This window comes from Fusarium proliferatum (assembly GCF_900067095.1).
Source record: "Fusarium proliferatum ET1 genome assembly, contig: FPRO_scaffold004, whole genome shotgun sequence".
NCBI classification, from domain to species: domain Eukaryota; kingdom Fungi; phylum Ascomycota; class Sordariomycetes; order Hypocreales; family Nectriaceae; genus Fusarium; species Fusarium proliferatum.
This window is the reverse complement of record NW_022194793.1, coordinates 113,496-140,188: the sequence shown is the minus strand read 5'-3', so window position 1 is coordinate 140,188 and position 26,693 is coordinate 113,496. Positions and strand designations below refer to the sequence as shown.

At 49.3% G+C, this 26,693-nt stretch overlaps 12 protein-coding genes across 12 annotated transcripts; 7 read left to right on the top strand and 5 right to left on the bottom strand.

Moving 5' to 3' along the window:
- Positions 1-738: 738 nt before the first annotated feature.
- Positions 739-1,530, top strand: FPRO_04241 (uncharacterized protein; the record flags this gene model as incomplete). Its single annotated transcript, XM_031229730.1, has 1 exon — positions 739-1,530. One exon carries the CDS (start codon positions 739-741, stop codon positions 1,528-1,530), a length of 792 nt encoding a protein of 263 aa, XP_031079937.1.
- Positions 1,531-1,846: 316 nt separating this feature from the next.
- Positions 1,847-3,205, bottom strand: FPRO_04240 (putative tyrosine-tRNA ligase; the record flags this gene model as incomplete). The annotated part of the gene is made up of 4 exons (XM_031229729.1): positions 1,847-2,119; positions 2,181-2,416; positions 2,472-2,538; positions 2,588-3,205. 4 exons carry the CDS (start codon positions 3,203-3,205, stop codon positions 1,847-1,849), a joined length of 1,194 nt encoding a protein of 397 aa, XP_031079936.1.
- A 1,259-nt stretch (positions 3,206-4,464) lies between these two features.
- On the top strand, positions 4,465-6,090 carry FPRO_04239 (uncharacterized protein; the record flags this gene model as incomplete). The annotated part of the gene is made up of 4 exons (XM_031229727.1): positions 4,465-4,768; positions 4,825-5,037; positions 5,089-5,461; positions 5,514-6,090. The coding sequence occupies 4 exons, from the start codon at positions 4,465-4,467 to the stop codon at positions 6,088-6,090; spliced, it is 1,467 nt and encodes a 488-aa protein (XP_031079935.1).
- A 217-nt stretch (positions 6,091-6,307) lies between these two features.
- Positions 6,308-6,780, bottom strand: FPRO_04238 (uncharacterized protein; the record flags this gene model as incomplete). Its single annotated transcript, XM_031229726.1, has 3 exons — positions 6,308-6,619; positions 6,677-6,721; positions 6,778-6,780. The coding sequence occupies 3 exons, from the start codon at positions 6,778-6,780 to the stop codon at positions 6,308-6,310; spliced, it is 360 nt and encodes a 119-aa protein (XP_031079934.1).
- A 565-nt stretch (positions 6,781-7,345) lies between these two features.
- FPRO_04237 (putative cyclophilin) lies at positions 7,346-8,325 on the top strand (the record flags this gene model as incomplete). Its single annotated transcript, XM_031229725.1, has 4 exons — positions 7,346-7,670; positions 7,729-7,855; positions 7,917-8,068; positions 8,186-8,325. The coding sequence occupies 4 exons, from the start codon at positions 7,346-7,348 to the stop codon at positions 8,323-8,325; spliced, it is 744 nt and encodes a 247-aa protein (XP_031079933.1).
- Positions 8,326-8,691: 366 nt separating this feature from the next.
- FPRO_04236 (putative Protein trm-112) lies at positions 8,692-9,157 on the top strand (the record flags this gene model as incomplete). The annotated part of the gene is made up of 2 exons (XM_031229724.1): positions 8,692-8,877; positions 8,960-9,157. The coding sequence occupies 2 exons, from the start codon at positions 8,692-8,694 to the stop codon at positions 9,155-9,157; spliced, it is 384 nt and encodes a 127-aa protein (XP_031079932.1).
- A 359-nt stretch (positions 9,158-9,516) lies between these two features.
- Positions 9,517-10,505, bottom strand: FPRO_04235 (uncharacterized protein; the record flags this gene model as incomplete). The annotated part of the gene is made up of 4 exons (XM_031229723.1): positions 9,517-9,656; positions 9,712-9,960; positions 10,013-10,347; positions 10,411-10,505. 4 exons carry the CDS (start codon positions 10,503-10,505, stop codon positions 9,517-9,519), a joined length of 819 nt encoding a protein of 272 aa, XP_031079931.1.
- A 324-nt stretch (positions 10,506-10,829) lies between these two features.
- Positions 10,830-11,534, top strand: FPRO_04234 (uncharacterized protein; the record flags this gene model as incomplete). Its single annotated transcript, XM_031229722.1, has 2 exons — positions 10,830-11,042; positions 11,109-11,534. The coding sequence occupies 2 exons, from the start codon at positions 10,830-10,832 to the stop codon at positions 11,532-11,534; spliced, it is 639 nt and encodes a 212-aa protein (XP_031079930.1).
- Positions 11,535-11,813: 279 nt separating this feature from the next.
- Positions 11,814-12,509, bottom strand: FPRO_04233 (putative TPM2-tropomyosin; the record flags this gene model as incomplete). The annotated part of the gene is made up of 3 exons (XM_031229721.1): positions 11,814-11,976; positions 12,076-12,380; positions 12,492-12,509. The coding sequence occupies 3 exons, from the start codon at positions 12,507-12,509 to the stop codon at positions 11,814-11,816; spliced, it is 486 nt and encodes a 161-aa protein (XP_031079929.1).
- A 468-nt stretch (positions 12,510-12,977) lies between these two features.
- FPRO_04232 (uncharacterized protein) lies at positions 12,978-14,334 on the top strand (the record flags this gene model as incomplete). The annotated part of the gene is made up of 2 exons (XM_031229720.1): positions 12,978-13,191; positions 13,250-14,334. 2 exons carry the CDS (start codon positions 12,978-12,980, stop codon positions 14,332-14,334), a joined length of 1,299 nt encoding a protein of 432 aa, XP_031079928.1.
- A 1,367-nt stretch (positions 14,335-15,701) lies between these two features.
- FPRO_04231 (uncharacterized protein) lies at positions 15,702-19,598 on the top strand (the record flags this gene model as incomplete). Its single annotated transcript, XM_031229719.1, has 3 exons — positions 15,702-16,385; positions 16,465-19,441; positions 19,495-19,598. 3 exons carry the CDS (start codon positions 15,702-15,704, stop codon positions 19,596-19,598), a joined length of 3,765 nt encoding a protein of 1,254 aa, XP_031079927.1.
- Positions 19,599-20,422: 824 nt separating this feature from the next.
- Positions 20,423-21,106, bottom strand: FPRO_04230 (uncharacterized protein; the record flags this gene model as incomplete). Its single annotated transcript, XM_031229718.1, has 2 exons — positions 20,423-21,028; positions 21,086-21,106. 2 exons carry the CDS (start codon positions 21,104-21,106, stop codon positions 20,423-20,425), a joined length of 627 nt encoding a protein of 208 aa, XP_031079926.1.
- Between the last annotated feature and the right edge of the window lie 5,587 nt (positions 21,107-26,693).

Below are 26,693 nucleotides of genomic sequence, written 5' to 3'. Positions count from 1 at the left end.
GGCTATTATTGCCTGGTATCTTTCGACTTGGTTCAACCCTGTCGCTACGTAGTATTTGCTTGATTGCCTTGCGCGGGTAAATCTACGATCTTCAGATGATCTACATCACGTGTATCGCTTCTTGCCGAGAGCCATCAACTCCAGCTCCAGCTCCAGCTCTGAACTTCCATACCCAAAGCAAAAGCAACAGAAGAACCCTTATTAATGCCACCGCAACAAGGACCATTATTTCCGGAGACGTCGGCCAAAAACTTACGATGCTTCCTCTAAACGAACCGCCCTTGACTGGCGTCTCCTCCCTCTCCAAACCAATAATTGGTCACTCCCATTCACTACTTAGCGCTCGGGGACCTGCGTCCCCCACTCACACTTGCTTAGCTTCTTTGACCATTCCCTGATGTAAGTGCTTTTCGCAGTCGAGGTTCCAAATGGGGACATCATCTCTTTCGCCAAGGGACCGACCAACCTGAATTGGTCCCAAAATGGGCCCTTATATTCAATTTTGAGGGTTGGTCAGTCCCCTTATAAAGGAGCCTGCATTCTGCAAAAGGGTGAGGTCACTTCCATTCTGGTGTAATTCATTGTTTGTCAGTTACCTTTGTTGTTACTATATAGAGAGCTTGCAGATCACTCTTTTACTGCAATAAGACTCACCGTCACTCACTCACTCACTCATTCTTCCATTCGATTATATTCTATTCTCCTATAATAGGTATTCGTTAGATTTCTTCTCTTGCAATGCCTTCAGTCAACACTTTCATCACCGCCCTCGTGGCTGGTTTTGCCATCGGAGCTCATGCCGGCCCTTGCAGACCTCATGCTTCAAGCTCTGTTATTCAGTATCCTGTTTCTACCACTCAGCAGACCGCAGCCGGAACTTCTGCTGCCTACACTGATGTTGTGAGCAAGTCCGATGCCAAGGCTTCTCTTTCTACCACGGCTGTGCAAGTCACCAGCACTACCAAGGACGAGTCCGAGCCTGCCACTGCTGAGGAGACAACTACTGGATACCCTGTCGCCGAGACGACTTCTGCTTCTGCTGAAACCCTTACGAATGGTTCTGCTTATCCCACTTCCGAAGCTGAGACTACTGAGCCTGCCGCCAAAACTACACCAACTGCTAAGAAGGACACAACATCTGCCCCTTACACTTCAACATCAGTCCTAGAAACCACTTCGAAGCCAAAGACCACTCTAGACACCACTACTGCAGCCCCTACCACGACCTCCAAACCTACCACAACCACCTCCGCTGCTGCCACCTCCAGCTGCCCTCCCAGCTCTGAGCTCACCTGCGCCAAGACTGGTTTCTTCAACAACGCCGACAGCAATCTCATCCAAGTCTACTACGACTATAACCTTAGCCAGTGCCAGGAGGAGTGTGACAAGACTGACAACTGCAAGACCATTGGTATCACCACTAGCAATCAGTGCGAGCTCTACGATGCTGCTGTTTCCGCCCTTGGATTTGAATTTAGGGAAGGCTGGTACTACTCCGTCTACGATGCTTGCTGCTTCAATGGCGAGTAGATAGGAGGCTGAGCAGGCATGCATGCTATTCATGCGCAGGTAAATATAATCACTATATATGGGGTGGTAGAGGGTGTTTAGGAACTTTTCTCGGCTGGGGAAAAAACCCAATATCTCATTCAGATAGTTTTGGCACTAATTTATAATTCTTTACATGTTTCAATACATCAGTTCATCTTAGTCTTTCCACTTGGCTACTGAACGCTTTTGTTTATCTCAGACTCTTGCCTAACATCGCTGAATCGCTAATGGTAAAGTGACGCTGGTTATATTTTGGAAGCTGATTCTTCTCTTTGTTTCGTTTTTGTGTTTTTCCTTATGCGGTAGGGTTGGCCTCAGATGCCTGTACGTCTTTGATTGTCAAGTCCTCGGCTTTCTTTGTTACTTCGGCCTCGGCGTTCTCACCGCCCTTGGCTCCGGGGAATCGGGTTCCCCTGTTCTTGACCTTCTTTTCCTTCTTGACGGGTGGGGGGTAAGCCTTCAGTGTGACCTCCTGCCACTCTTTTGAGGCCTCGAATTCAGCCTGGATAGGGCTCATAAGCTCGTGGAATCCCTTGGTCACGGCAGCCTTCAGGTCTTGGGGTGTCAACTAGGACACACCGTGTCAGTAACCGGCTTTAGCAAGGAATTCATCCATTAACACAACATACCACATCGTTTCGGTAATCTTCGTGAACCTTCTGGATATCACTGTAGACCAGGGGTTCGCCTTCACGTCTCTCGACCTTGAAAGATCGAGAACCGGCCTTCAGGCCAGAAACTGGTAGCAAGACATACTCCACAAGTGCAAGGACACCGTTGCCCTCAACCTCCTTAGGAACACACTCTGCCTTGCGAATCTTCTTGGCCACAACGTCAGGTGCGTCAAGGAGATCGATCTTGCTGTCTAACAGCCATCTATTAGCATGGTTCACGCCAGGGGCATACGGCGAAGCTCTTACTCTCATCGCTTGAGCTCATTTTGTTTCCGTTCAAGCCAGCGACCATGGGGTTCATGAGATGGGCACGCTTGTAAAGTCAGCATACTTCGTTTATCCAAAGAATGGCACAAACGTACCTTTCGGTATCCGAGCTTGGGCAACCACTCAGTGGCAGCCGTGAAAAGCTTTCTCTGATCGACACCACCAAACTGAACATCGCAGTCGAGATACTGCTCATCCAGCACCTGCAGTAGAGGGTACATAAGACCACTTAGGGGCGCATTGCCAGTCTGCTTGACGACCTCAGCACCAGCCTTCTTGGCATCGTGCTCGGACACCACTGAAGCAAGCTTGTAGAGATCCATAACGTAGTCGGCGGTCTTTTGATAGGAGCTTCCAAAGACGAAACGCAGCTGATCGGTAGGGACTCCGCAGGCCTTGAGCATTTCAGTGATAACGAATTTGTAGTACTCGGCGCGCTTCTCCACGAGCTCAATTGGAGCCTTCAGGTTGTCGAGGAAGCCATGGATGTCGGCAAGCAACACAGTAACTTCGCAGCCGGCAGCAAGGTACTGGGCGATCTTGACAGCGGGCACGAAATAACCACAGTGAGGGCGGCCCGTTGTAGCGGTGCCCCAGTAGATCTTGGGGTTTTTTCCCTCGGCCAGGATGGACTCGATAATCTCGGGGTTGAGGACCTCGGCGAGGTTCTCCTTGATGAGGGCGAGCCTCTCTTCTGTTGACTGACCCGACATTTTGCGTACCTGAGGAATTGCACAGGAAAGATCGTATTGACTTCAGTCAGGCGTGTTACGGCTTGCCCCTCCAACAGTTGACGTTGGGAGTCACCCCGCCGGAATCGGAACCTGGCTTTTCCGACATAAATTTAGCCCATTTTTAGACTATTGTCCATAACTCATCATAACTCCGGTCTAGGTTTAGGAATACCATAATCTAAATTTTATACAACTCGTCAGAATTGATCATAAGGCTTCTTTATCAGTCAATTGTAAGAGAAATAATTGATCAACTTGGCATAGGTACCTCAAACTCGTACTCTCGAATTATGAAGAGAAAGGCTCTCATGTCCAATGGCCCCCTACCTCCACTGTAGAAAACGGTATCTCCGTTTTGGTTACGGTATCGTAACGGATTGGAAGTGGGACTCAGACCTGCGCTTCTGTCTTTAAGGTTCTCCGTAGCTCAGTATCCTCAGTGCTTGTGCATCATTTGCATAACTATCATATGCATAATTGCTGGAAATGCCTTAACGGACATCTCGGAACGGTAGAGCCATGTAAGTACCTGCGAGCGCTGAGGCATCCTCCACCTTTCATTCGAAGCAGACAATTGTGTTAAAAGTTTCCAAGCCCTTCAATTGAAACCTGAGTACTCTGACTTTCATTTGTTTCTATGTGATCCGTCTCTTGCAAAAAATTATGTATCTCTGGATGATCGGGGGACTGAGTGCATGATAATACGTAGTAGAAATGTACTATGTATGGCAATGAGAGCCTGTTGATGGTGTTTGGCGATGTCTTGTCCCGTGGTTGATCTGTGAAGCTATGCCTCTTATGGAGTTAGTGCCCGTGATCTCTTTATCCAGAAATGGTTAGCCCCATCCATGGCTTCTGCCAGAGGTCATTCAAATCAAAAGGTTGCCTGTTCGAATCAGATTTCGGGGGGTTCTGTTTCTTTCGTTTTCCTAAATCAAGTGTCAGGAATCTTTTTGTATAAGCTAAGTAACCTATAGATTTAGTGACCTGTCTTGTATTTACTTGACTATCCTCTTCTTGTTCAAACTGAACCCCAGGACAACTCTGAGAGATAGTCTGAGCGTACCGTATTTGTCAGCCCGTGAGTTCAGGGAGTTACATCTTTATCCCTGTGCCCTTTAACTTTGCCCAACTCAACGACTTCAACTCATCTACAGCGTCATATCACTTTCTTCTTCACATCAACCTCTCCTTACATTGATTCATTGTTCATTTCATTTTATTTTATTTTTATCACAATGGGGCGGCAGGAACCTCTCCTATCATACAACACCACCCGGCCATCGAGAACCAGGGGCGCAAACAGATCAGTCAAGGGAGGATTACTATCTCAGCTTCATACAGGCTCACATCATGAAGCTCCCTCTACACCGAAATTAACGCCTAGAAAGACTATTATAGCTATTTTTCTAGCACTCTTAGGACTCAGTCTGTTGCATCGGCCAGTCAGTAACCGTTACAATGGTGTTCCTCGCTATGGAAACGGATTGCGAACGCCCGAGGAGCGAGCACGACATATTCTCAGCCATACGCCATTGATAGGTATGGAGACCTGCACCCTTGTCATGATAGGATATGTATTAACTTGGTAACTCCAGACGGGCATGTTGACTTTCCAATCGTGCTACGTTTTGCATACGGTAACCAGATTTATGATGACAACTTCACCCAGCCATTCGAGCAGGGTGAGCTTCCTGGACATGTTGACTTGCACCGTCTTCGCCAAGGTCAGAGTGGTGGTGCATTTTGGAGTCTGTTTGCGCCATGTCCATCAAATGGTTCCGACTTCTCTGACAAGAACTATGCTTCGAGTAAGTTTGTCATGGTCCTTGATTCATCTAGCTTGCTAATCACATATATAGGCGTACAGTTCACATTGGACCAGATTGATGTTATGAGCAGGCTGCAGGCAGCCTATCCTAGCCACTTCTCTCAAAAGGTCGACAGCTCCAATGCCTTTGAGGCTTTCAAGCAGGGCAAGCTCATCTCACCCTTTGGTATCGAGGGTCTACATCAAATTGGCAACAAGGTGTCTAATCTCCGTCGTTTCCATGAGCTTGGTGTACGCTATGCTACCTTGACTCATAACTGTCACAACAAATTTGCCGATGCTGCGATTTTGTCAGATCCTGACCGGAAGGCTGAGCCATTGTGGGGAGGCGTGAGCCCCCTGGGTCGCAAGCTTATCGGCGAGATGAACCGCATCGGCATGATTGTTGATCTTTCTCATGTCAGGTATGTTGGACAAACTTCCCACCATGAACCCAATCCTAACCAAGACTGCCAGTGAGGATACTATGTTGGATGTACTTGGCGGCAAGGATGAATGGACTGGCTCTGAAGCCCCTATCATCTTCTCTCACAGCTCCGCCTGGAGCGTCTGCCCTCATCCCCGAAATGTCAAGGACAATGTTCTACAACTCGTCAAGAAGCGGAACTCCCTAGTCATGGTCAACATCGCCCCTGACTTCATCTCTTGTGTTGACACCGGAAAGGAGAATGGTCTTCCTGAGTTTTACCCCCAGAACTCGACTCTTGCACACGCAGCTCAGCACATTATCTATATCGGTAACCTGATCGGTTACGATCATGTTGGTATCGGTACGGACTTTGACGGCATTCCATCTGTTCCTGAAGGCCTTGAAGATGTCACCAAATATCCTGACCTGATCGCCGAACTGCTTCGACAGGGTGTCAGCAATGTAGATGCAGCCAAAGCTGTTGGAGGTAATCTGCTGCGCGTTTGGAAAGATGTCGACACTGTTGCTGCTAAGTTGCAGGCCAAAGGAAAGCTGCCGCTGGAGGATGATTTGCCAAAGATGAAGTTTGACGAAGCTCAGGAGGTCTCATTGGAACATGCGTAAGGTTGGTAGTACCGCATTTGAGCACGGCCATATTGAATTCATTTCCATTTGATCGTACATTATATATACAAGTCTTGTATGACAAGGAGATGGCCTGGCTTATCATTTCTCGTCGGTAAAATCTCTCTAGCATTTAGACATGCCATAACATCCTCTCGGGGGATATTTGCCGATATTCGTACCCAACTCTAGGCAACCCACTCTTCCAATGATGCGCTTAACCTCGTCGTTCCACCCTGTTCAGTCTGTTGGCCGTTGCCGTCTGTGTCCTTGTTCGTTGACCACGGACTGGCAGACCCATTGCGTGACGTCTACCCCGATATGATCCCATATCCTTCAGTCGTCGAATATTCTCTTGTAACAAGCGACGGGCGTCCGTTTCGATCGTCATTTGTGATAATTCGGCCGTGATGAGTGTGACGGTTCTGGGAGCGAGGGATCCGACCTTGGCGAGCTTGTGGATCGAGTATTTCGCCATAATTCGGGCAGATGTCTGGGGCCCGAGAGCGTAGAAGGACTCGAGGGCTTTCTATGGAAGGGTCTGGTGTGAGAACGTATGAGAGTGTTCAGTGGCTGTTAGACTTACCTTGACGAGCTTCTGCTCGCCGAAGTTGACGCCTAGGAAGAAGACCTGTATACTGTTAATCTCGAATTGCTTTGAAGGGTGGGCATTGGGTACAAACGTACCATGGTGACAGATTATCGTGAGTATCACAGTCGCATGCCTCGATCTCCAAATCGAAGCCGACCTGACGTGCAATTGGAAAAAGATGGACAATTCGGTAAATCTCGGGTTAATTGCTGCACTGAAATGTACAAGACTGCCACCAGGGAGCTCCAGCACGGCGGGGTCCACTGGAGAAGTGAGCCGCGACAGGGGAATGAGGCTCTGACTTAAAAGTTGGTGTAACTCTACGTTCAAGCCGTGTTCATCATGTCGAATCTTTTCTGTCGCTTCAGGGCCCTAGATCGGCAGGGCACCAATGAAAGAACTCGCTCTTCTGGTGGCTTTAGCCGCTGAAACGTGCTGGAACGCAATAAGAGCTCTCCACTCCCAGTCCGGCAGCGGGGACCATCTGCAGGTAGTTTAGCGTTTAGGTCCCCCAATTGCGCACGCAGCGGGGACCAGCTACCCCCCCCCCCGGTCAGTGGCTATCTCTACGGTATAAGTGTCCCTTCCCGTCCCTCCTCTCCAACCTTTCCCTTTTCTCTGCTTCTGCCTCTGTATTCTTTGATCATCGGAGAAACAACCATCATGTTCAATCTTCGTCGCCTTTTCGTGTCGGCCCTGGTCCTAGGGCTCGGCCTCCTCTTCCTCGCCCAGACAGCTGAGGCTGCCAAGGGCCCTAAGATCACCCACAAGGTCTTCTTCGACATTGAGCAGGGTGACCAGAAGCTCGGCCGTGTCGTTATGGGCCTCTACGGCAAGACTGTCCCCGAGACAGCTGAGAACTTCCGCGCTCTGGCTACTGGCGAGAAGGGCTTTGGTTATGAAGGTTCTGCTTTCCACCGTGTTATCAAGAACTTTATGATCCAGGGCGGTGACTTCACCAAGGGTGACGGCACCGGTGGCAAGTCCAGTATGTTGCGATAACTTCGTCTCGGTGCAATCCGTCAATTGCTAACATTTACCTTCAGTCTACGGTGACCGCTTCAAGGATGAGAACTTCAAGCTCAAGCACACCAAGAAGGGTCTCCTCTCCATGGCCAACGCCGGTCGCGATACCAACGGCTCCCAGTTCTTCATCACCACCGTTGTCACCTCGTAAGCGCAACTCCATCTCCAACGAACCAATTACAACCGCAATACTAACAACCATCTCCAGGTGGCTCGATGGCAAGCACGTCGTCTTCGGTGAGGTCCTCGAGGGCTACGACATCATCGAGAAGATCGAGAACACCAAGACTGGCGGTGCCGACCGACCCGTCGAGGCGGTCAAGATCGCCAAGAGCGGCGAGCTTGATGTCCCCCCTGAAGGTATTCACGTTGAGCTCTAAGAGGCAACACTCTTGTTTTGCACCAGTCCGTTGCCTCGCCCTTATTGATAATCCTAAAAGGCCGGATTTGCTGATGCGTAGCCTTGGCCTCAATTAGACCTTTACGGCACATCTGAATTCGCCGCGGAGGAGGTTTCCGCTGGTTGGTCTCCTCTCCAGAAGGCTGGCCTCTTTGCCGTTGTTGCTGGTCTTGTCTTTGTTGGACTTCGCCACGCCCGTCAGCGCTCTCGATTCTAGGCGACTCGAGACTCAGTATTCAATAAGAGACAATACAACACAGACCATATCAAGACCATATCTGTGTATCGATCTTCACCAACTACTACTACTGCTACTACTAGTAGTAGTCCCTATCAATCGTAGAATTATAGCCAAAATTTATGGTGAATTGGCGTTTTATTCCGTCTTGTCAGTACTGTAGCACGTAGCTCTACTAAGTAGAACATCCCTGTCACGTGGGGCTCACTCAGTTCACCACCAAGTCCTCCCCCGCCATAGAAGAAAAAAAAGTTGTGTAAGTACCAGACAACATCAATTTGACGATTCTCGATCTCTTATACGACTGCTCAACACGGCTTCTGCTCATATTTCTCCGAAATCAAGATGAAGGTTCTCAGCCTCAACTTTCTTACTTGCGCCGTCAAGGCCTGCAAGTCCTCTAAAGACTCATACCCTCTTCACCCAAAGGACGCTGAACTCGTCCAAGACGATATCGAGTTGAACCCTGACATGATCCTCAATGTACTGCCCCGACTTGACTGGACGGCTCTTTGCACAACGGCCTCTGAGGTGAGTTAGCGAGAACAAGACGAGCGATCATGAAACTCGCCCTGTGTTGTTGAAACAAGTTTCTGACAATTTCATGTTACAGTTGGGTTTCCCTCAGCTCCCTGAACAGCCTCCCACAGCAGTTGAGCTTCGGGCTGATGAGAAGACCCTCAAGGATCTTCACCATCTTCTTCTCGAGACTCAAATGTCTGAGGGCAAACTCGTTTGTGGCAACTGTGGGCACGAGTACGCTGTCAAGGAGGGTATTGCCAACTTTTTGCTGCCCAGCCACTTGGTGTAAAGATAACAATACGAGCCAAGATTAGTTACGTTTTTTGCAAAATTCCATCGGAGATGCATCACCACTAGAGAGATCGAATGTTATGACTTGAGGTATCATAACGGAGTTTGGCGTTGAATTATTTGATGGCTTCGAATCGCATCTGCAAAAAGTAATCAATAAATTTGGGTCAAGACCCTTTATCTGGATCCCCGACCCTACGTCCTGTCTACAGTTGATGCTCGCAACATTACATGCCGATACTAATCCTCCCATCAAGTCGCACCAAAGGGACCCAAACTCCGTAATCTGATATACAAGTATCATTCCACATGGACGACCGATACATGAACAGCGCTCGTTTATTCAGCACAAGTGCTTTACTGCTGCTTCTTTTGAGCAGCGGGGCCCATGTCCTTCTCAAAAGCGCCATAGGAGACCTCGAGACTAGCCAGAGCCCGCAGACCAACGCCAAGCAGGGAGAACAGCACAATGGCAGCGATGATTCCCATGAAGATACCTACAATTAATTAGTATGGAGTCAAGCATGCGCAGATTATAACGAGGAAGCTTACCAGGAGTAAAGAACTGGTACTTCTCAAATAGACCACGGGTATCGCGTGTGGCGTTGCCAGGCTTCTCCGCATTGCCTGAGACATCGCGCTTCAAGTCCATATGCAGAGGCTCGATGAATTCCGGCTCGTAGATGGTCTTCTCGGACTTGGATGCGGCCGTCTTCGCCTTGGTGGATGGCGTGCCAACGAAAAGGACAGTGTATGAATCGTTCAACCCTTGCTCACTCTCCTCCCACTGCTTGGTAGCGTCTGTGATATGGTTAAAATTTGAACTCAAAGCCAGTTTCATCATATAACTGACCTTCCTCGTTCGTCGAAGCCTTGATTAGGGCGAAGTGAGGCTTCACCTTCTTTGCCTGCTCGTAACACGCCCTCTTAATGTAGTCCTGGATCGCAGCCGCATCGATGGACTCGCCAACAACCTCAGGGACAATAAACTTGCCCTGGATTTCCTTGCGGCCAATAGCATGGTGAAGATTGGACATGGAGTTCGGTCGTCGAAGATCAGCGGCATTGACACCCTCATGAGCGATCAGGATGTAATTATCGGTCGGACATGAAGTCAAGAGGTCCTGAACTTGCTCGAGAGCTTGGGATCGCGTCTGGATGTGGTTGTTGCTGGGTGCATCGGAGAACCTTGGTCGTCATCGTTAGTAGGGAGCTCCAAGTATAGATAGGACACGAAGGCGCGCGTCATACTTGGAGGTAGAAAACATAACCAATGGCCATGAGTCTGAGAAAGCGGCGGCGGAACCGCTGAGCGCAAGAGCGCTGGCAAGAATCTGAAGACGCATCACGGATGATATTTGCTGGTTATTGGGCGTTGTGTCTGCCTATCGATTCCAGCTTGTGATGATAATGCTAGCATTGAGAGAGCTGATGCAGGAGCAGCGATCTTACGTAACCATCCTGGTACATGCAAAGCCCCGTTGCATGCACACCTCGGTGAGTGCTGGATCCATTCCGTTGTGGAGCTACCCTGGGAAAGTTTCGCGACAGTGGATTTTTCGATGTTCAAGATACTACCTATTCTTGCTATAGTGGCCAACAAAATAGTTTACTCGATACATTCTCGATTTTCCATTTGCATTTCACGACTACCGTGCATGTAAGCAACCATGTTCGCCAAACCAAGACCCAAAAAGAGCATTCTGCCGCCGCCATCTAAGAAGCGAAAGATGACCTCTGCTGTCGAGGAGGTTAACTTCGACTTCGAGGCGCGGCAGGAATATTTGACTGGTTTCCATAAGCGCAAGCAGCAGCGTATCAAGAATGCTCAAGAAGAGGCTGCCAAGAGGGCTCGTCAGGAGAAGCTAGAGTTGCGAAAACAGGTACGCCCAAATTTTCAAGCGAGATTACCACTGTCACTTTCGAATAGTACTAAATTATTCTACTAGATACGAGAAGAACGAAAGCGCGATGTCGAAGAGCACGTCCAGACCGTAAACAGATTGTTGCAGGAGTCGGAAGCTGCTGGGGCGGTTGAGCAGGAATCTGACGAGGAAGACGGAGAGTGGGACGGTTTTCCTGATCAGCCAGAGCTGGATATTGTTGACCACGAAGAGGAATACATCGACGAAGATCGTTATACCACTGTCACGGTCGAGTCTGTGTCGGTGACAAGAGATGGATTGCACAAGCCCCAAGTCGACGACAAGGACAATAAGGAGGATAAAAAGGTTGAAGAACCCAAGGACGATCAAAAAGCAAAGTCACGACGGGAACCCAAAAAGAAGAAGAAGAAGTTCCGATACGAGACCAAGTTCGAGAGGCAGTTGACGGATAAGAAGCAGAGAATCAAGAAGGCAAAGAGGAGGGCATGATAAAGTACGATGGAGCTCAATGGATTTGGACAACATAGAAGGATGTAAGAAGCGCACCATTTACAAAAAGATACCCTTTGAGAAAAGCCAGCTTCAATCAGCTAGTAGTAGAAACGTAACATGACATGCGGCAACTGCTCCATTCGCTCATCTGGCCAACACCTGGAAATACCTGCAACCAAGGCATCATACAACTGGACGAGTATACTGATGTCTGCGGACATGCTAACGAACATGGATTCTGCATCCGGCGCGAGTGCTTTAAGGGTTGGGGATAAATTAGATGTTGCCAATCTCGGCCTGGAGCTCCTCCAGCTCCTTCTGAAGAGCGTTGTACTTCTGCGACATCTCCTCGTACTTGGACTCCCACTGATCACGCTCGTTCTCAAGGGCTTGCACCTTTCGCTCGAAGTGTCCGGCCTTGACGTCGGTCTGTCGGAGCCTAGAGAATCTCTCTGTTAGCAGTTGTATCATTTGTGGTGTTTAAAATTGATGGTTGTGGAAATGGCGGTAAGGGGGCTTGCTAGGGGGTTCAACGTACTTCTCGTTGGCCTCACGGAGCGTCTTGTCGGCATCCTCGGCCTCCTCCTCGAGAAGTTGCAGCCTTCGCTGAAGAGTTTCGTTCTGAGTGCCGTGTTGCTGGCCCTCATCGGCGGCCTTCTTGAAATCCTTTACGGCGTTCTCAAGCTTCTCGACCTCGCCCTCGAGGAGGTTGTTCTTGTGCTGGAGGGAGGTGATTTCCTGCTCCTTTGACAGGTTCTCTTGCTCGAGAACCTTGACCTTGCTCTGGAGCTCCTCAACCTTGCCACTGGCCTCGTCGGCCTCCAGACGGAGCTGGTTCATTTTCTATCCACCATCGCCATATTAGCATGGGTCGACCGACGATAGTTTACCCCTCCACAACGGTTCCTTTAGGTTGCCATGGCGGGGTAGCAAGGAACTTTTTGGACAACTAACCTCCTTGATGCGATCCATTTTGATAAGCGGCGAAAGGGTTGTTTAGGTTGAAGAAAAGGCTGAAGGGAAACCGGCGATGAAGACAGAGGTCGTGTTGTTCGGATGTAAGATGAAGCGGTTAAGTACCTATCAAGAAAGGGGAGGAGTGATGCCCCTCCACAGCTGCCCCGGTGGAGGCCGCGTCTGAGTATAGCCCCATTGGCTTGTGGCGGTCGTTGAGGTGTGGCGCTCACATGCCGGCACTTTCCACTGTAAACTCAAGGAACATGCTCCCAAAGATAGCGGTTGCCCCGCCAGCCAGCACAGACCGACCAAAACATCCCGGCCGCGAAGGTCCTGGCAGATGAGCAAATGACCCTTTCATCTTCCAACCGTAATTACCTCTTTTGATTAATGAATCCAATGACGGGATCAACATCTGCCTAATTCTATCCCGGCGACAAGACAAAGATACACTGAATCCTTGATTCGCTCGTAGTAGCCATCATGTTGGCGGCGCATCGCGACCAAGAGAATCTGGTCGTTAGCCAGCAAGTTCCGACCAAACAGCAACACAATGCACGATTTCCAAAAACCCCATCTCGATTTCCTCAGCATGACGAGAATGCTCCCACAGCCTTTACTGGCAAGACCGGGCTCGGTGGAGTGAAGACGCTGAACAAAGGCAATGGAACACGACAGGCCATAGTCACCCCAATGGGTACGCATGATTCTTACCAGGACAAAGAACAATATGCTAATCGGAGATGTGTTCTTAGGTACCCAGAATCGAGCTCCTCTGGGCAACAAGACCACCAATGCCAAGGCTAAGAACGGGCAGCTTGGTGGTGTTAAGAACATCATCCAGGGTATTGAGCAAACACAGCTCAAACCAACGGCACAGAAGCCCAAGCAGCGACCAGTGGATCTTGCACCTCTCGAGATTCGACTCAAGGAAGGACAGAAGCCCATCGAGCCACAAGAAGAAGAACCGGAATATGCCCCGCCGAAGCCCAAGGATCTCCCATATGAATCGGACTGCTTCCCCAAGGATATGCTGACCCTCGAGGGCTTGAAGAAAGAAAATATTATGAAGGGATACTATCAATACTTCTACAACCCAATCGATGATGATGGTGTTTCTAGACAAGACCGGGAGTTTGCAGAGACAATGAAGAAGGTTGCTGCCAAGGCGGAGGAGAGAAATAAGCAAGAGAGGGCTGCTTTAACCTTCAACATTGACGATCTTTCGGACACCGAAGTGCAGATCAAGGCACCAGCACCAAAGGCTACTATTGCGGGCTCGGAACGGAAGGTCAAGGGCATCCGAACCAAGCAGCCTTCGAGTCTGGCATCAAGGCGCGCTGCATCTGCTTTGTCAATCCACTCAGACGCCAGTAGCAACAGTAAGGCTTCGAGTGTGGCACGAACAACAAAGATTCGAAAGCCTCTCAGCTCTTTGTATCAGAGCAAGAAGCCTGTCGTCAGAAGTGTGGTGCCTGCCAGGACATCGACTGCAGAGAGTGCTACTGGCGTTGCTGCATCACGAACCACTATCGGCTACAATCGAGGTAGGTCAGCATCTTCTATGGTCAACGCTCAACGTCGCGGGCCTACGGCACCTGTTGGAACACAGCGTGCTGTCAAGCCTGTCGAGACAGTCAATTCTCTTCAATCTGATCTTACTATAACCCCAGCTCGCCTCCGTCAAGCGGTAAAGCAGCAGCAGGAAGCCAAGCCGAGACCTCAATTCATGTCTATCTTCGATGAAGATGGAGATGATGATGATCTCCCACCTCTGAGCCAACCGCTTGGCATCTCTGACGATGAAGAGGAGGAGTTTGAGCTGAAGTTGAACTTCTAAGCCCTCATTTTGTACTGTAAAAATATTCGGCGTTTGGAAGAAGCTTGTCGTGATATTGATATGGGCGACGAGACGGAGTTTGAAAGATTCTGGCTTGAGAGGTCACTATGACTATGCTTTTTTTTAATTCTATGTCTGTATGCCAGATGGCTCAAGTCGAAATATTAGCTGCACCTGGCAAATATTGACATGAATAAATTTGTTAACAATGACTTGACCTGACTTTGTATTTTGATATGATTTTCAATGGGTACGTTTTCACTAGGTACTGTATAGAGTCTATGTTGGCATGCATGTGGAATGGTACAGGTTAGGTCTACCCCAAATATTGTCTCGTACCTCAGAGACTTGGCAAATTGCATCTTAAATGTCACTGTATTGATGCTATTTGCGGTATTGCTCTTTATTTGGATTGATACAGATATATCATCTTGCCTTTGTTTACCGAGAATAATATCTCTCAGCTTTGTTTTTCGAACAGATGAAATCCTTGGACAAAGAAGGCGCTTTCATGCATGATGACATATCCCTTGTTTCCAAATAAGGCACCTTTTCAAACGAATGGTTTAAACAACGGTGAACAAGGTACGAATATTTAAGAAGAGGCACTGCATTGGTTATGAAAAACGGGCACTGAAGCCCAATGCCAAAACACGAGGGAGTTTGCAGCGAAATAACAGACAAACCGATTCAGACGTCCACTGACGCGGTGCCAGTCTCAGTCCAATACTTGAAGTCTTGTGGGACGCGTTAATTGGCAACCAAACAAATACCCACCCACCAACCGACCAACCGCGTATCAACCCAAACATAACATCCAATCAAAAGCTACAAGAAACCTCCAAGCCACTCAAACTGTGGCTGGGCGATCCTCTCATTTGACCTAGACCTTACCGCTAGAAGTAACTCTACTCATCCCTGAACCAAAAGTCAAAGCAGACTGAAGCGAACGTCAACTTCCTTGGTCGTCAGCCATTTTTTTCTCATTCTCCCACCAATTTCCCCCCTCGTTTCTCTCGACACTCTGGACATTGCTATCCATCATCGCGCCCGCCTTTGTCGCGCGCATCATCCATTTGATTCAGTCTGCTTGTTCACGCTCTGACGACTTTTTCTACTCCTTTACTGCTCGTGGAGTCGGTCGGTGACGCCGCTCCGCCACATTCAACCTCAGCATCCCTCGGTCGCGTGAAGCATTTCTCTCACCCTCAATCTCTTCAATTTCATCGCTACCTCGTTCAAAACAACCCTTCTGGAATCGCCGCAGGACAAATATTATCCAACCGTTAGGTGTACACTCAACGCTTCAGTTTAAGGATATCATGGTAAGAGCACGGGGGAAGAAGTAGGAAGAGCGCATCGTCACGATGACTCGCCCACCAGGCGCGAGCTTCGCGCAATTCTTCCCCACAGCTCCAAAGGTAAAAGCACAGTCCCAGACTCGTCCAGACCTCAGTAGAGATCGCGAACAATCCAAACCTGGGTCGACACCGGCCTCCCTGACCGGCGCTTGCGACCCTACACCAACATCAGCTGCGTCAGACGCAGCCGCGAATGCTGGCCAAAACGGCACTGTTTCATCGTCGGATACTATGCCCGCACAGCCCGAAGACACAGAATCACCATTCACAGACATTCCCAGCACTGTCGACTCGGCCAGCTCATACAGTAGCACGGCCTCATCAATATTTAGCACAACCGCCCGCCACGGTGCCGCGGCAACTTCAGCTTCGTCCCGTATTCCCACCTCGAGCCTTACTCCCATCGCTTCCAAAGATTCTCCCAACTCATTGGCTTCGGCCACCACAAAGCCAGACATGTCTACATGTCTGACCGCCGATCGGGCCGCGAGACAGTCCTCCCGAAACTCACCCGCCGTTGGTTTTAATGGCTCGATATCAGACGGACTCCTTTCCAATGAGCGCATTCCGGCTCGAGATCCTATGCCCTCCGTCAAGGGCCTCAAGTGCACCTATGATCCGCTCCTCGATCGAGTACATAATAAGAGCGTCAGCAAGAGCGCGAAGCCGACATACAAGGAGTTCGGTCGAGTACGTATAACTATAAATTTCCCTCCTTAGGGGGGGCGTCATCTTTGGTGAAAGACTCATGGCTAATGAAAATGATTAGGACGATGACGCCCCCCCTAAAGACCCTCGACTGGTCAAGTCGGACGGTCGCCTCGGTTATATCAACACCGATTACTACCTCCCTAAATCGCGTTTGCGAACAGCACCCGAGAACATCAAGCCCTATCCCTATGATTCCAAGACCTCGATTGGTCCTGGCCCACCCACGCAGATTGTAGTGACGAGGTATAATCCGCTTGTTCCTTTTAGCAAAGTAACAGCCATTTTTGCTACCTTCGGTGAAATTGCCGAGAGCAGCAACAAGATGCACCCAGAAACAGGTAGCTATCTTGGATTTGCGACAATTCGATACCGAGACTCTAAGCGACCCGACCGACCTCCCGTTTCTGCTATGGAGGCAGCTCGCCGAGCTGTACGGACTCGAGGCATCAAGGTTGACGCCGATATAGTCCGTGTAGAGTACGATGCAGAAGGACGCAGAAGCCGACGTATGCTGGAAGAGCACCTCAAGAGGGAGAAGGAAAAGTTTGAGAAGAAGGAACAAGAGCGACTTGCTCTTGCAGCCAAAGCTCCTCCGACTGGTCCCAAATCTGGAACTGCTCCTGTCTTTACTAGACCTCCCCCAACCGCTCCTAAGGGTCCCTCAGCACAGCGACAACCTGTAGTCCCGAGCGCACCACAACTTTCTCTAACCCCCTCGCAACAAAAAGGCCTCAATCTCGAAACTTCAAACCTTACCCAAAAACTCGCGGACGATCCATATATTTACGTTACAGGCGATAGTGTCCCAGTACTACCAAGTATTCTTCCACACATGAAGAAACGACTCAAGAATTACGGATTTGAAGAAATCCGAGTCGACAAGTCGGGCTATTTCATCGTGTTCCGCAACTCGTTCACCGGGAAGTCAGAAGCTGAACGATGTTTTCGCGCTGTTAATCACACCGAATTTTTCAATTATGACATGACTATGCAATTATGCTTACCTCGTCCCCATCGAGATGGCCCCTCGAGTCACCGACGATCCAGTGCAAGTCCAGAGCGAAAAACAAATACCGAGCCACGATATCGCGACGAGAAGGAAAGGCGGCGACGAGAAGAGGAAGCAGATCTTGAAGAGGAGAAGAAGCAAAGAGCTAAGAACTTTGATCCGGTAATCGAAGCTGTGGAGGTTGTTAGACGTGAGATGACAGAACATCTGATTCGACACATTCGCACCAAGGTCGCCGCACCTGCTCTCTCGGATTTTCTGGATCCTGCCAACCATGCTGCTAAGCGCCGGAAGTTGAACATTGAGCATCCTGATGATCTGCAGGAGATGGTCAGTGTCGAAGATGGCAATGACAGCTCACGTGTAGGAACTCCCAACTCCCGAGCTGATCCAATTGAGCGACAAACTGGTCGAATTGCACCCAAAGCCCTACCGAGAATTCGCAAAACCAAGGTTAAGCAAAAGAACGCTTTTGTTGACCCCTTCGCGCGAAAACGGCCACCTGTTGCTCGAAATCCTTTCCGTTCGCTGCATCACCGTCTTAGAGGCCTTGATAGTGATGTCGAGTCTGATGATGACACGGACACTCGTACACTCTTGGCGCGTGAGACAGAAGAAGCTGAATCGCGACCTCGCAGCCGGATGAGCACTGATGACGAGGCGTCCAAGGATGACTTTGTGCCATGGGAGCAAGGCGAGGACGATTCTATGACCGAAGCCAGCTTCGCTATAGCAGATTCTGCTCATTCCAGAAAGCGGAAGTTAGCAGAATCAGTGGAATCGGCTTTCAAACGTCAAAAGAAGTCTGATGAGGAATTATTTGGCGTTAGGCTTACCGCGCTTGGGTCTGGATTTGAGACACGCGAAGGTTCTGCGGACGTAATCCCCGAACCAGAAACAGGTGACGACATTGATAGTCGAATATCCCGCTCCGAAACGCCAGTTTCAGTTGTTGGTAAGTCTCTAAAGAAACGAGCAGCCAGGGCAAAGAAGCCAAAGGTTTTTGAAGAGCTCGAGGCTCAGGACCTTCGGACAGAGACAGATTCTCAACGTGGTGAGGAGGAAGCTGTGGAACTGCCAAAGGCCAAGAAGACCGGAGCGAACACCGAAAAGTCCACTGCAAAAGAGGTCGTCACGGACAAGTATGACGAGAAGCTCCTGTCAACAGAACCATTAACTCCTGCACTGGCGCTTCCCGAAGGCACGAAGCCTGATTTACCACTCTTTCAAGGACTGGCAATCGGTCAGAGCGACATACCCGACCTCTCCAAACTTTCCAGGAGGTTCACTGCCAAGGACATCGGCAACCCAGAGTTGTGGCTATGGACCCGTAACCGCATCAGGGAGCTCAACTCTGCCAACAGGACATTGAATTCTCCGGTCACCATCGGTGGCTACTATGTACCCAACTCTACTGGCTGCGCACGCACCGAGGGTGTCAAGAAGATTCTCAACTCTGAAAAGTCTAAGTACTTACCTCACCATATCAAGGTGCAGAAAGCAAGACAAGAGCTTGAAGCCCGCAACAAGTCGGGCAAGGATGCAGCAAGAATCGCCATCGAGAAGCAGGCTGCTACTGATAGTGAACGAAATAAACGCGCTTCCAACCGTCGTTACGTACAAGACCTCAACGACCAAAAGAAGACACTCGGCCAAGACGCCGATATCTTCAAATTCAACCAGCTCAAGAAGCGGAAGAAGCCCGTCAAGTTTGAGCGCTCAGCCATTCACAACTGGGGTTTATACGCCATGGAGAACATTGCGAAGGATGACATGATTATTGAGTATGTCGGTGAGCAAGTTCGGCAGCAGATTGCCGAGATTCGCGAGAACCGATACCTCAAAAGTGGCATTGGAAGCAGTTACCTATTCCGTATCGACGACAATACCGTCATTGACGCGACAAAGAAGGGCGGTATTGCGCGTTTCATCAACCACAGTTGTGACCCTAATTGCACTGCCAAGATCATCAAGGTCGAGGGAAGCAAGCGCATTGTCATCTATGCACTGAAGGACATTGCCACGAGTACGTATTCCCCTTTGGCCGTAACCATCCACACAATGCTAACAAACATACAGCCGATGAATTGACGTACGATTACAAGTTTGAGCGTGAGATCGGCAGCCTAGACCGCATTCCTTGCCTCTGCGGCACAGCGAATTGTAAGGGCTTCCTCAACTGATACTATTATAATACCTTGGATTTTTGTTTTTTGCGAGTCTTTTTTCGGCATGTCTTTCAACTCTTGCATCATGCTACTACTATTTGGCACCACACCGTCTTTGGGCACATTACCCCTGAAAGCACAAAGACGTAAAATGTACGTTGGGCCGGGATCCATTTCCATCGTGGCGTTAGGAGAGAAATTGGGTGTGGTACTCATGGCTCAGAGAAAGCTCGCTTGGTCGACCCATATGGGTTTTGGGGATGAAGATACTCACGTATAGTGGGGGGATACTTTACGCTACTTTTGCAGTTTCGTTCTATCTTATAAAGTCGACGGAGAAAGGGGCCTGGACTTTTGTTTGACTACCTGAAGATGAAAAGGAAAAGGGGGGGGGGACATGAGCTTTCGTGGGGCGTTCAACCGGCCAGTGCTAGGCTTTCCACCTTGATCTTGGGTTGATCAGTATCAGTGATTGCCGGGCTGATGCTACTGTATATACCGAGCCAACTCAACACAGATAAGATGCGGAGTTTATGTAACTCTGGCGCAAGGAATGAAAGATGACAGCGGACTGAAGAGGGCCAGCATGTGAGAAGAGTCCAAAAACGGTGAATTGGCATCGCTATGCTAGCAAGGGCTGAAGTGTAGGTGCTGATTCCCTACCTTACCCCTTAATGAAAGTAATTCAACTATCTACTTGCTTTCTTCCTTTGATGATGAGTTTCATTCCATATGCTGTGTCTAGCATCGTATCCAGTCCATCTATCATATGCCCGGAGCGGCTGCCTTCTACTATGAGTCATTTGTAAGATATGTGCTTCTAAACACTCATCATATGATCAGTCACGTTCCTTCTTAACCGTGACAAAATGCTCGTTGAGATCCGGCGGAGCCCTCGGTCCAAGCATCCAGTCTTGCATTGCAAGCCATTCGCTCCAGTTGGATTCAGCGGCCTGTATCTCTTCCTCGGTGACGTTCTGTAGCGGTCTCAGAAATGGAACTGTTTGCCCATCGTCCATGTCATATTGAGTTTTGACTCTCAGCCAGTTATCGCTCTTAGCGGCAAACATGTAGTTTCTGCGCTCACTTTCGTGAACCCGTCCAATCCCAAGCACCCAATCGTCGCCAAAGAATCCATGGAGAACGGCAGGCGTATCGAATCCTGTCACTATGAGACGGCGAATGTAAGGAATGAGAGTGATTGAGGTAGATCCCAAGGGTAAAGTTCCAGTGACTGACCCTCTGGAGGAAGATGAAGATGAAGGAGGCCCATTGCGCGTCGGCGTTAGAGGATGTATGTTTCCTTTCTGGAAAGGGAGCAGAATGTTGACGCAGGCAGCGACAGTTTGAACTGCTGGGCTATACTGAGCATGGTCGATAAAGTACCGAAGACAAGACAGGAACTTGGGATGCCATTCGAAAATGTCAAACTGGTCTTGTTGGAACTACTCATATGTTAGTCTGGCACTAAGTTTTGGAGGCTTGGTAAGCAAACCACGTACGACTGGAAACTGCGTCGACATAGTGGCCGAATGTAAGAGTTGTTTTATGGCTGGTATGAGGGCAAGGCAGCCGTTTTGCTGCAGACCTGGGAAGTGATAAAATTCAGGGGGGCTCGGAACCGTGATGGTTGCAGAAAATGAAGCGTCAAAGACGTAGCTAAAGCTAAGAGCAACTGTCTCTCGTAGCCAAACTACCTCACACTGAAAAAGGACGGCCCTCAGAAACACCAAGTCCGAGCCCTCACAAGAACTTCAGGGTCCAGAAGAAGATGGTGACCCGATAGCGGGTACCTGAGTTCACTTGGCACCAATTCGGTGAATAGAACTGCGTTGAAACAGAAGGGCCCACGAAAGGATCGGCAGTATAAGTCTGGACTGGCAGAGACTAGAGAGTTCCACCAGTGGAAGTAATGACGAGAAGGCGAATATGACTTTGATGGGGCGCGTAGTGTAATCTGAGATAGGTAGGATAGTCGAAGAATACCTAGATGAGCTAGAAGTCCTGAGCTGGTGATTGGCCGGTCGAAGCACTGGGATTTTTGAGTGGGTTGTATGGGCCCGGTGTAAGTCGACAATTAATGAGGCCGAGGACAAAGAGCTAGGCGAGTGTCGCACGGTGATATTTCGACCTGATTTGAATTGATTTGTACTGTGCTGTACCTCCAATACGCCGATATATAAGGTAGTAGGTATATTTGCTGGCTCAAGCCAGATGCTGAGATAGTCAAAATACACCAACCAACGATGTGTAAATCTTGACCTGATGTGCTTGTTGAGAAGGTTTGCAAAAAGTATGATAATATTTCCAAGATAGCAGTAGTTCATGCAGTAGGAGATTTGCTGATCGGGCAAACAACCATGGTATACAAGAAGTTTGGTGGAGGTTGATAGAATGACAGTAGAGGGTAGTCGCAAAGGCTTAGCACTAACGTAGGCCAGGGCAGATACCTAGGTAAGTAGGTATATTGTGTTTATAAGATGGCTGGGTAATTGAAGAGGGCGTTGGAAGTACAAGGCGCCAGCGGTTGATGTGGTGAAAACATGAATAAAAATAGAGTATGTAAGCACACGATGGGGCTTCGGCTGCCTTTCTTAGGTATGTTGTGTTGATATCAACCACAAACAGATAGATCCAATGGGATGCAGAGGGCAATTAGAGAAAATAAAGTAGTAGGTAAGGTAGGATTTGTGAGAAGCAGGAAGGATCTGGGCAGGTATTATATTTCCGGGCAAATGGCAGGCATACCGAGAGGATTAGTACCTTCCTTGCCTCAAATTGTAACGCTCCAAAGAAGCAATAATATATGGGAAGTCATGGGTCAAGGTTGAGGCGAAAAAGTGGTCTATCAGTAAGAAAGGAAGTACTGAGGTAGAAGGAGGAGGTAACTGGAAGGACCAGAGGTAAGGTAAGGCAAAGGGTAAGGTGAGGTTGGTTCTCCTTCCTCCGTCCACCCATCTCAACCTAAACTTAATTATAATAGTTAGCCGTACTTTCCTACGTAACCTACGCGCATCCAATGTGCAGGTAAGGTACCTCCTTACTGTACATACCTAGGTACGTTACAGGGCAGTTTAGGTCTGCCACCCCCTCCATTACATCTATTAGACAATTACCTCTTCAACACAATGGACACTTTGTTTCTCTGAAAATGCCCATTTTTGACCTTGGAACCAATGCCCAGTCAGGCCGAAACACAACTAAACTTTCCAGGGTGAGTGGTGAATTGAGGTTAAGTGACAAGTGATCAGTGCTAAGCGAGCCTCTAAGTTACCACCTCATCCTTGTCTCGGTTGTCTCAACTCTCAACCCCCCCTGCCCCTGTACAAACCTCACTTTTCTTCTTCAGCGGGAGGGAGCAGGAGCATCATTATTGAGCCAGGAATGAGCCTAGACACTGACTGCTACATGCATGCATGCATGCACTAGACTAGACCATACTGGATTGCCCGTTCTTCACTCACCAACGTACTCCATTCGAGGGACTGTACGGCATCCCAGCGCCCTCCAAAACCACCGATTCGATACCCTCTGTCTGGCTCTGGGGCAGACCCCACGCCTGTCCGAGTCTAGCTGTGGTGCTACTGCACAGCTAAGCTGGAAAGGAACCCCATTTTCCGTGTTCCCATAGAGGTACTATACAGAGAGTAACCAGTCTGCTTGGTACAGAAAGCGACATATATCCAAAATGAGGCTCTTGACAATTCGAGCACGAGAACGAACCATTGAAGCCACTTGCGATCACAGTCCGCAATTAGAATTATTTCACGACAACCTCGTCATGCCAATGGTTGCACAAGCATGCGCACACACGCTCATTCAAGCACTCGTCATGCATCCAGCGGTACTCTCTCGGCTGCCGCAGCCATCACCAAGTTCCAGGTACTTACTCCCGCTCGATCGACTCCCGTGCACGGGAGACCAGCGCCCACTCACGATGGCGCAGGTGTGATGCAGGTCCCTTGCAAACCTGTGTCTTGTTGTTCACGCCCCTGTTCTTGTTAACTGCGTGTCATCGTTCGTGGCCCTGTAGTATCCATCCATACCTGGGTGTTGTTCCTTGGATGGACCTCACGGCGTTCCCGTCAAACGCGCTTGGATATCTAACTAAATTCTTTAGTCTATTCACTGGTCTGCTACATTTCAGCTCGCCAACTGCGCTAAGAACCGCTGACTTAAGTTCAATCCCTAAGCTCATCAGAGTTTATTCTCTGCTGTATACGACAATCTTCGTGCCGTGCCTCTTTCTGAAGCACCAGTCTCTCCTCTATGCTGTCTCCACCCCCGGCGCAGATCAAGAGCAAGAACGATCTTCATGTGTATTTTAATATTACTCAACAGCTGATGGTTGGCCCACGAGACCTCCTCAACTCCAAGACATTTAACAGGGGCCTGGAAAGAGGCTTGTCCGCTAATGCATCGTTCCCTCTTGTTCCAGGATCAGAGCTGAGGCGCAACAGGGGTCTAATGCTGATTCCAGCAGCTTGGTTGGTCAATCCTCACATCTTTAATGTCTTTTCCAGATTGATAGGGGCGCGGAACTCACGACCCAGTTCTACGGTTCTTAGCTGCCGGTTCTCTCAAAAACTAATGACAGCTACAGCCACCAGGTTGCCTAAATCTGGGAACCACCCACCCGGTGTCAGTTGACTCGACGAGAACAATATCGATAGTCTCAATGAGGGTCCAGACGGCTCGGGCCAGCATCTCTGCCACCGTGCCCGACACCATCGAACTGTCGTATCAGCCATCAGTTCTCATCTACAAGGAATATCTAGACTCTAGAGGGCAGAGGCCCACTAACATCACAATTAGACAGTAACAACACAGACATTTGATTGACAGCGGGATGCACTCCGCCAAAGGTCATGAAAAGCAAACAAGGCGATGGCACCTTTCAAAGAGGGCCAGGGTCCAGTCCCTGGGATGACTTAGAGAACCCCACAGATGGCATGCAATGGATGCCGACATTCTTACTCGTCATGACTCGTGCCGGGCCTGGGATAGTAGCAATGCAGATGAACGAGCAGTCAACCAACAAAGTGCAACGCTGTTATGGCACCCAGGATCACGACATTGTTAGATGATATGTGGACAACAGCCCCATCACGTACTTTCCAATCACTAGGGCCTGATAAGGATTGTTTGTGGGCCTGGCTCAGCTCCCTCAAGTACATACAGCTTCAGAACCCGGGAGGATCAGGCTACATGCTTCGCTTGGCATTAGTCGAGTGTATGTATTCCTGCTGGTCGACATGCGAGGGAACCGCTAATGTTGGCGATTCCAAGACAAATCCTTTTGACACAGCAGCTCTACTACATGATCGCTCAACTTATCCAAGCTCAGTTCCAGCGATGGACTGGAGGCAGAGGGCAGGTTCTGGGCCTCCCAGGAATTCCTAACCTAGGGGAATGACCCTGAGTGCAGAGCCTGGCCGTCTGGTTATAGTTGAGGAGTATGCAAACGATGTGTGCCTCTAGTTGTTCTGATTGGTTGTCAAACCCTGGCAGTTCCAGAATATTCAAAGGAATTGAAATTGGCAGCACCCAGCCGTCTCAGAGAGTTCAAGATTAGATCTGCAACTCTGCTCTGGCGGCTCGGTTACCATTCCTTCGAGCAACCCCTATCAACAGAGTGGAGAATGTGTGACGCAGTTTTCAGCTGTGATCTTTGCAATACTGTTTCGATCCTTGGTCAAAAAAGCAATGTCAAGCCTGTCATGGTCCAGAAACCCCAAGACAAGTATGTACATGTAGCTATCAGATCAAGTCGGTCCGGCGAGGGTAGTACGACTGTACTTGTGTAAGCGATATAACTCTAAAACCGCTGTTCATGGGTCAAACGCTATCATATCATATACTCAGTATATTGAGGCTGTTTGGGCCACGCATGGTGGTCCACAAAATCATTACAATTGTCCTGATAACGATTGATTGAGCGGTTTGTGTTTGGAACCGGCTGAAAAGCTGTAGAGTTACAGCACATTACAACTTTTTGGCGAGCCATTGAGACGACAAGCCTAATTTGGAGTGGCAATTGGATATACTTTGTCGAACTACCGACAAAAGGGTTTTACAGCCTCCCTTGCCTTGCCTTGGATGGTCCGATGATGTGACAACTGGAGCGAAGCGACTGAGGAAAAGTGAGAGAGGCGTGAGTTCAGTGTCTTGATGGACAAAAAGTCATTTAGGAAGTCTAACCAAGCGTTAGATCAAGCCATATCACAGTGTAACGACTTGATGGTTGAACGTGCAGCTTTACGTCAAAGGATGAAATTATGCGCCACTCTCCTACACGCATACTATGTACTGCAGTTTCGAAGGGAACCAATCATACAGTACATATGAAGAGGATGCTTGGAGTAGGACAATTCCCCTCTCAACACAGCAAGCTCCTGCACCTGGCATCATTGGAGATTGCGGAAAAAATGGCCTTGTCAATCGCATATGTTTTTCTCGGAGCGATCATGTAAGAAGCCGAGAGCCTCGACTGTCAATTGCCTTCCATAAAGACTTGCCCTGCCTACGGATGGTGGGTGTCCCGAGCCCAAGTTGGTTAGCGAGACATGAAACACGAAAGAGAGAAGAGAAAACATGGGGCGCGTGAAGGTTCCAGTAGGTCGGGAACATGATGGTAGAAAGAAAGGGAAGAGCATTTATGTGGCAGCCTTGGACGTGCGTGATCGAGGACACAGCGGATCTCTTGTGCTACCGGTCGAAAACATAAGTCGAACTGATAGATCGAATGTCATGTCACACGAGCCACGGAATGATTGATGGTCAGAGGAGAAAGATGCACAGTCGTAGGGCTGGCGGGTGACGGATAGCCGCAGGGATCTTCCTATCGTGTCGTGTCTACGGAGTAACAAGGAAAAGAAACGAAACGAGACGATGAATCAAAAGGTGGCTGGCAAACATGACGATTCCTTGGCTTCCGTCGCAGCAACGCCACAACAGGGGTAGCTCTTGGGGTGACACAAACACCCGTTTCTTACCAAGATCTGCTGCCCCTGTCGAAATGATCTGCTGCCGTCGCAGTGTCTCGGATCGGTAATGGGTCCCGGGGCCGAAATATCACGGACATGTCAAGTGCAAGGCTTGCGAGGCTTG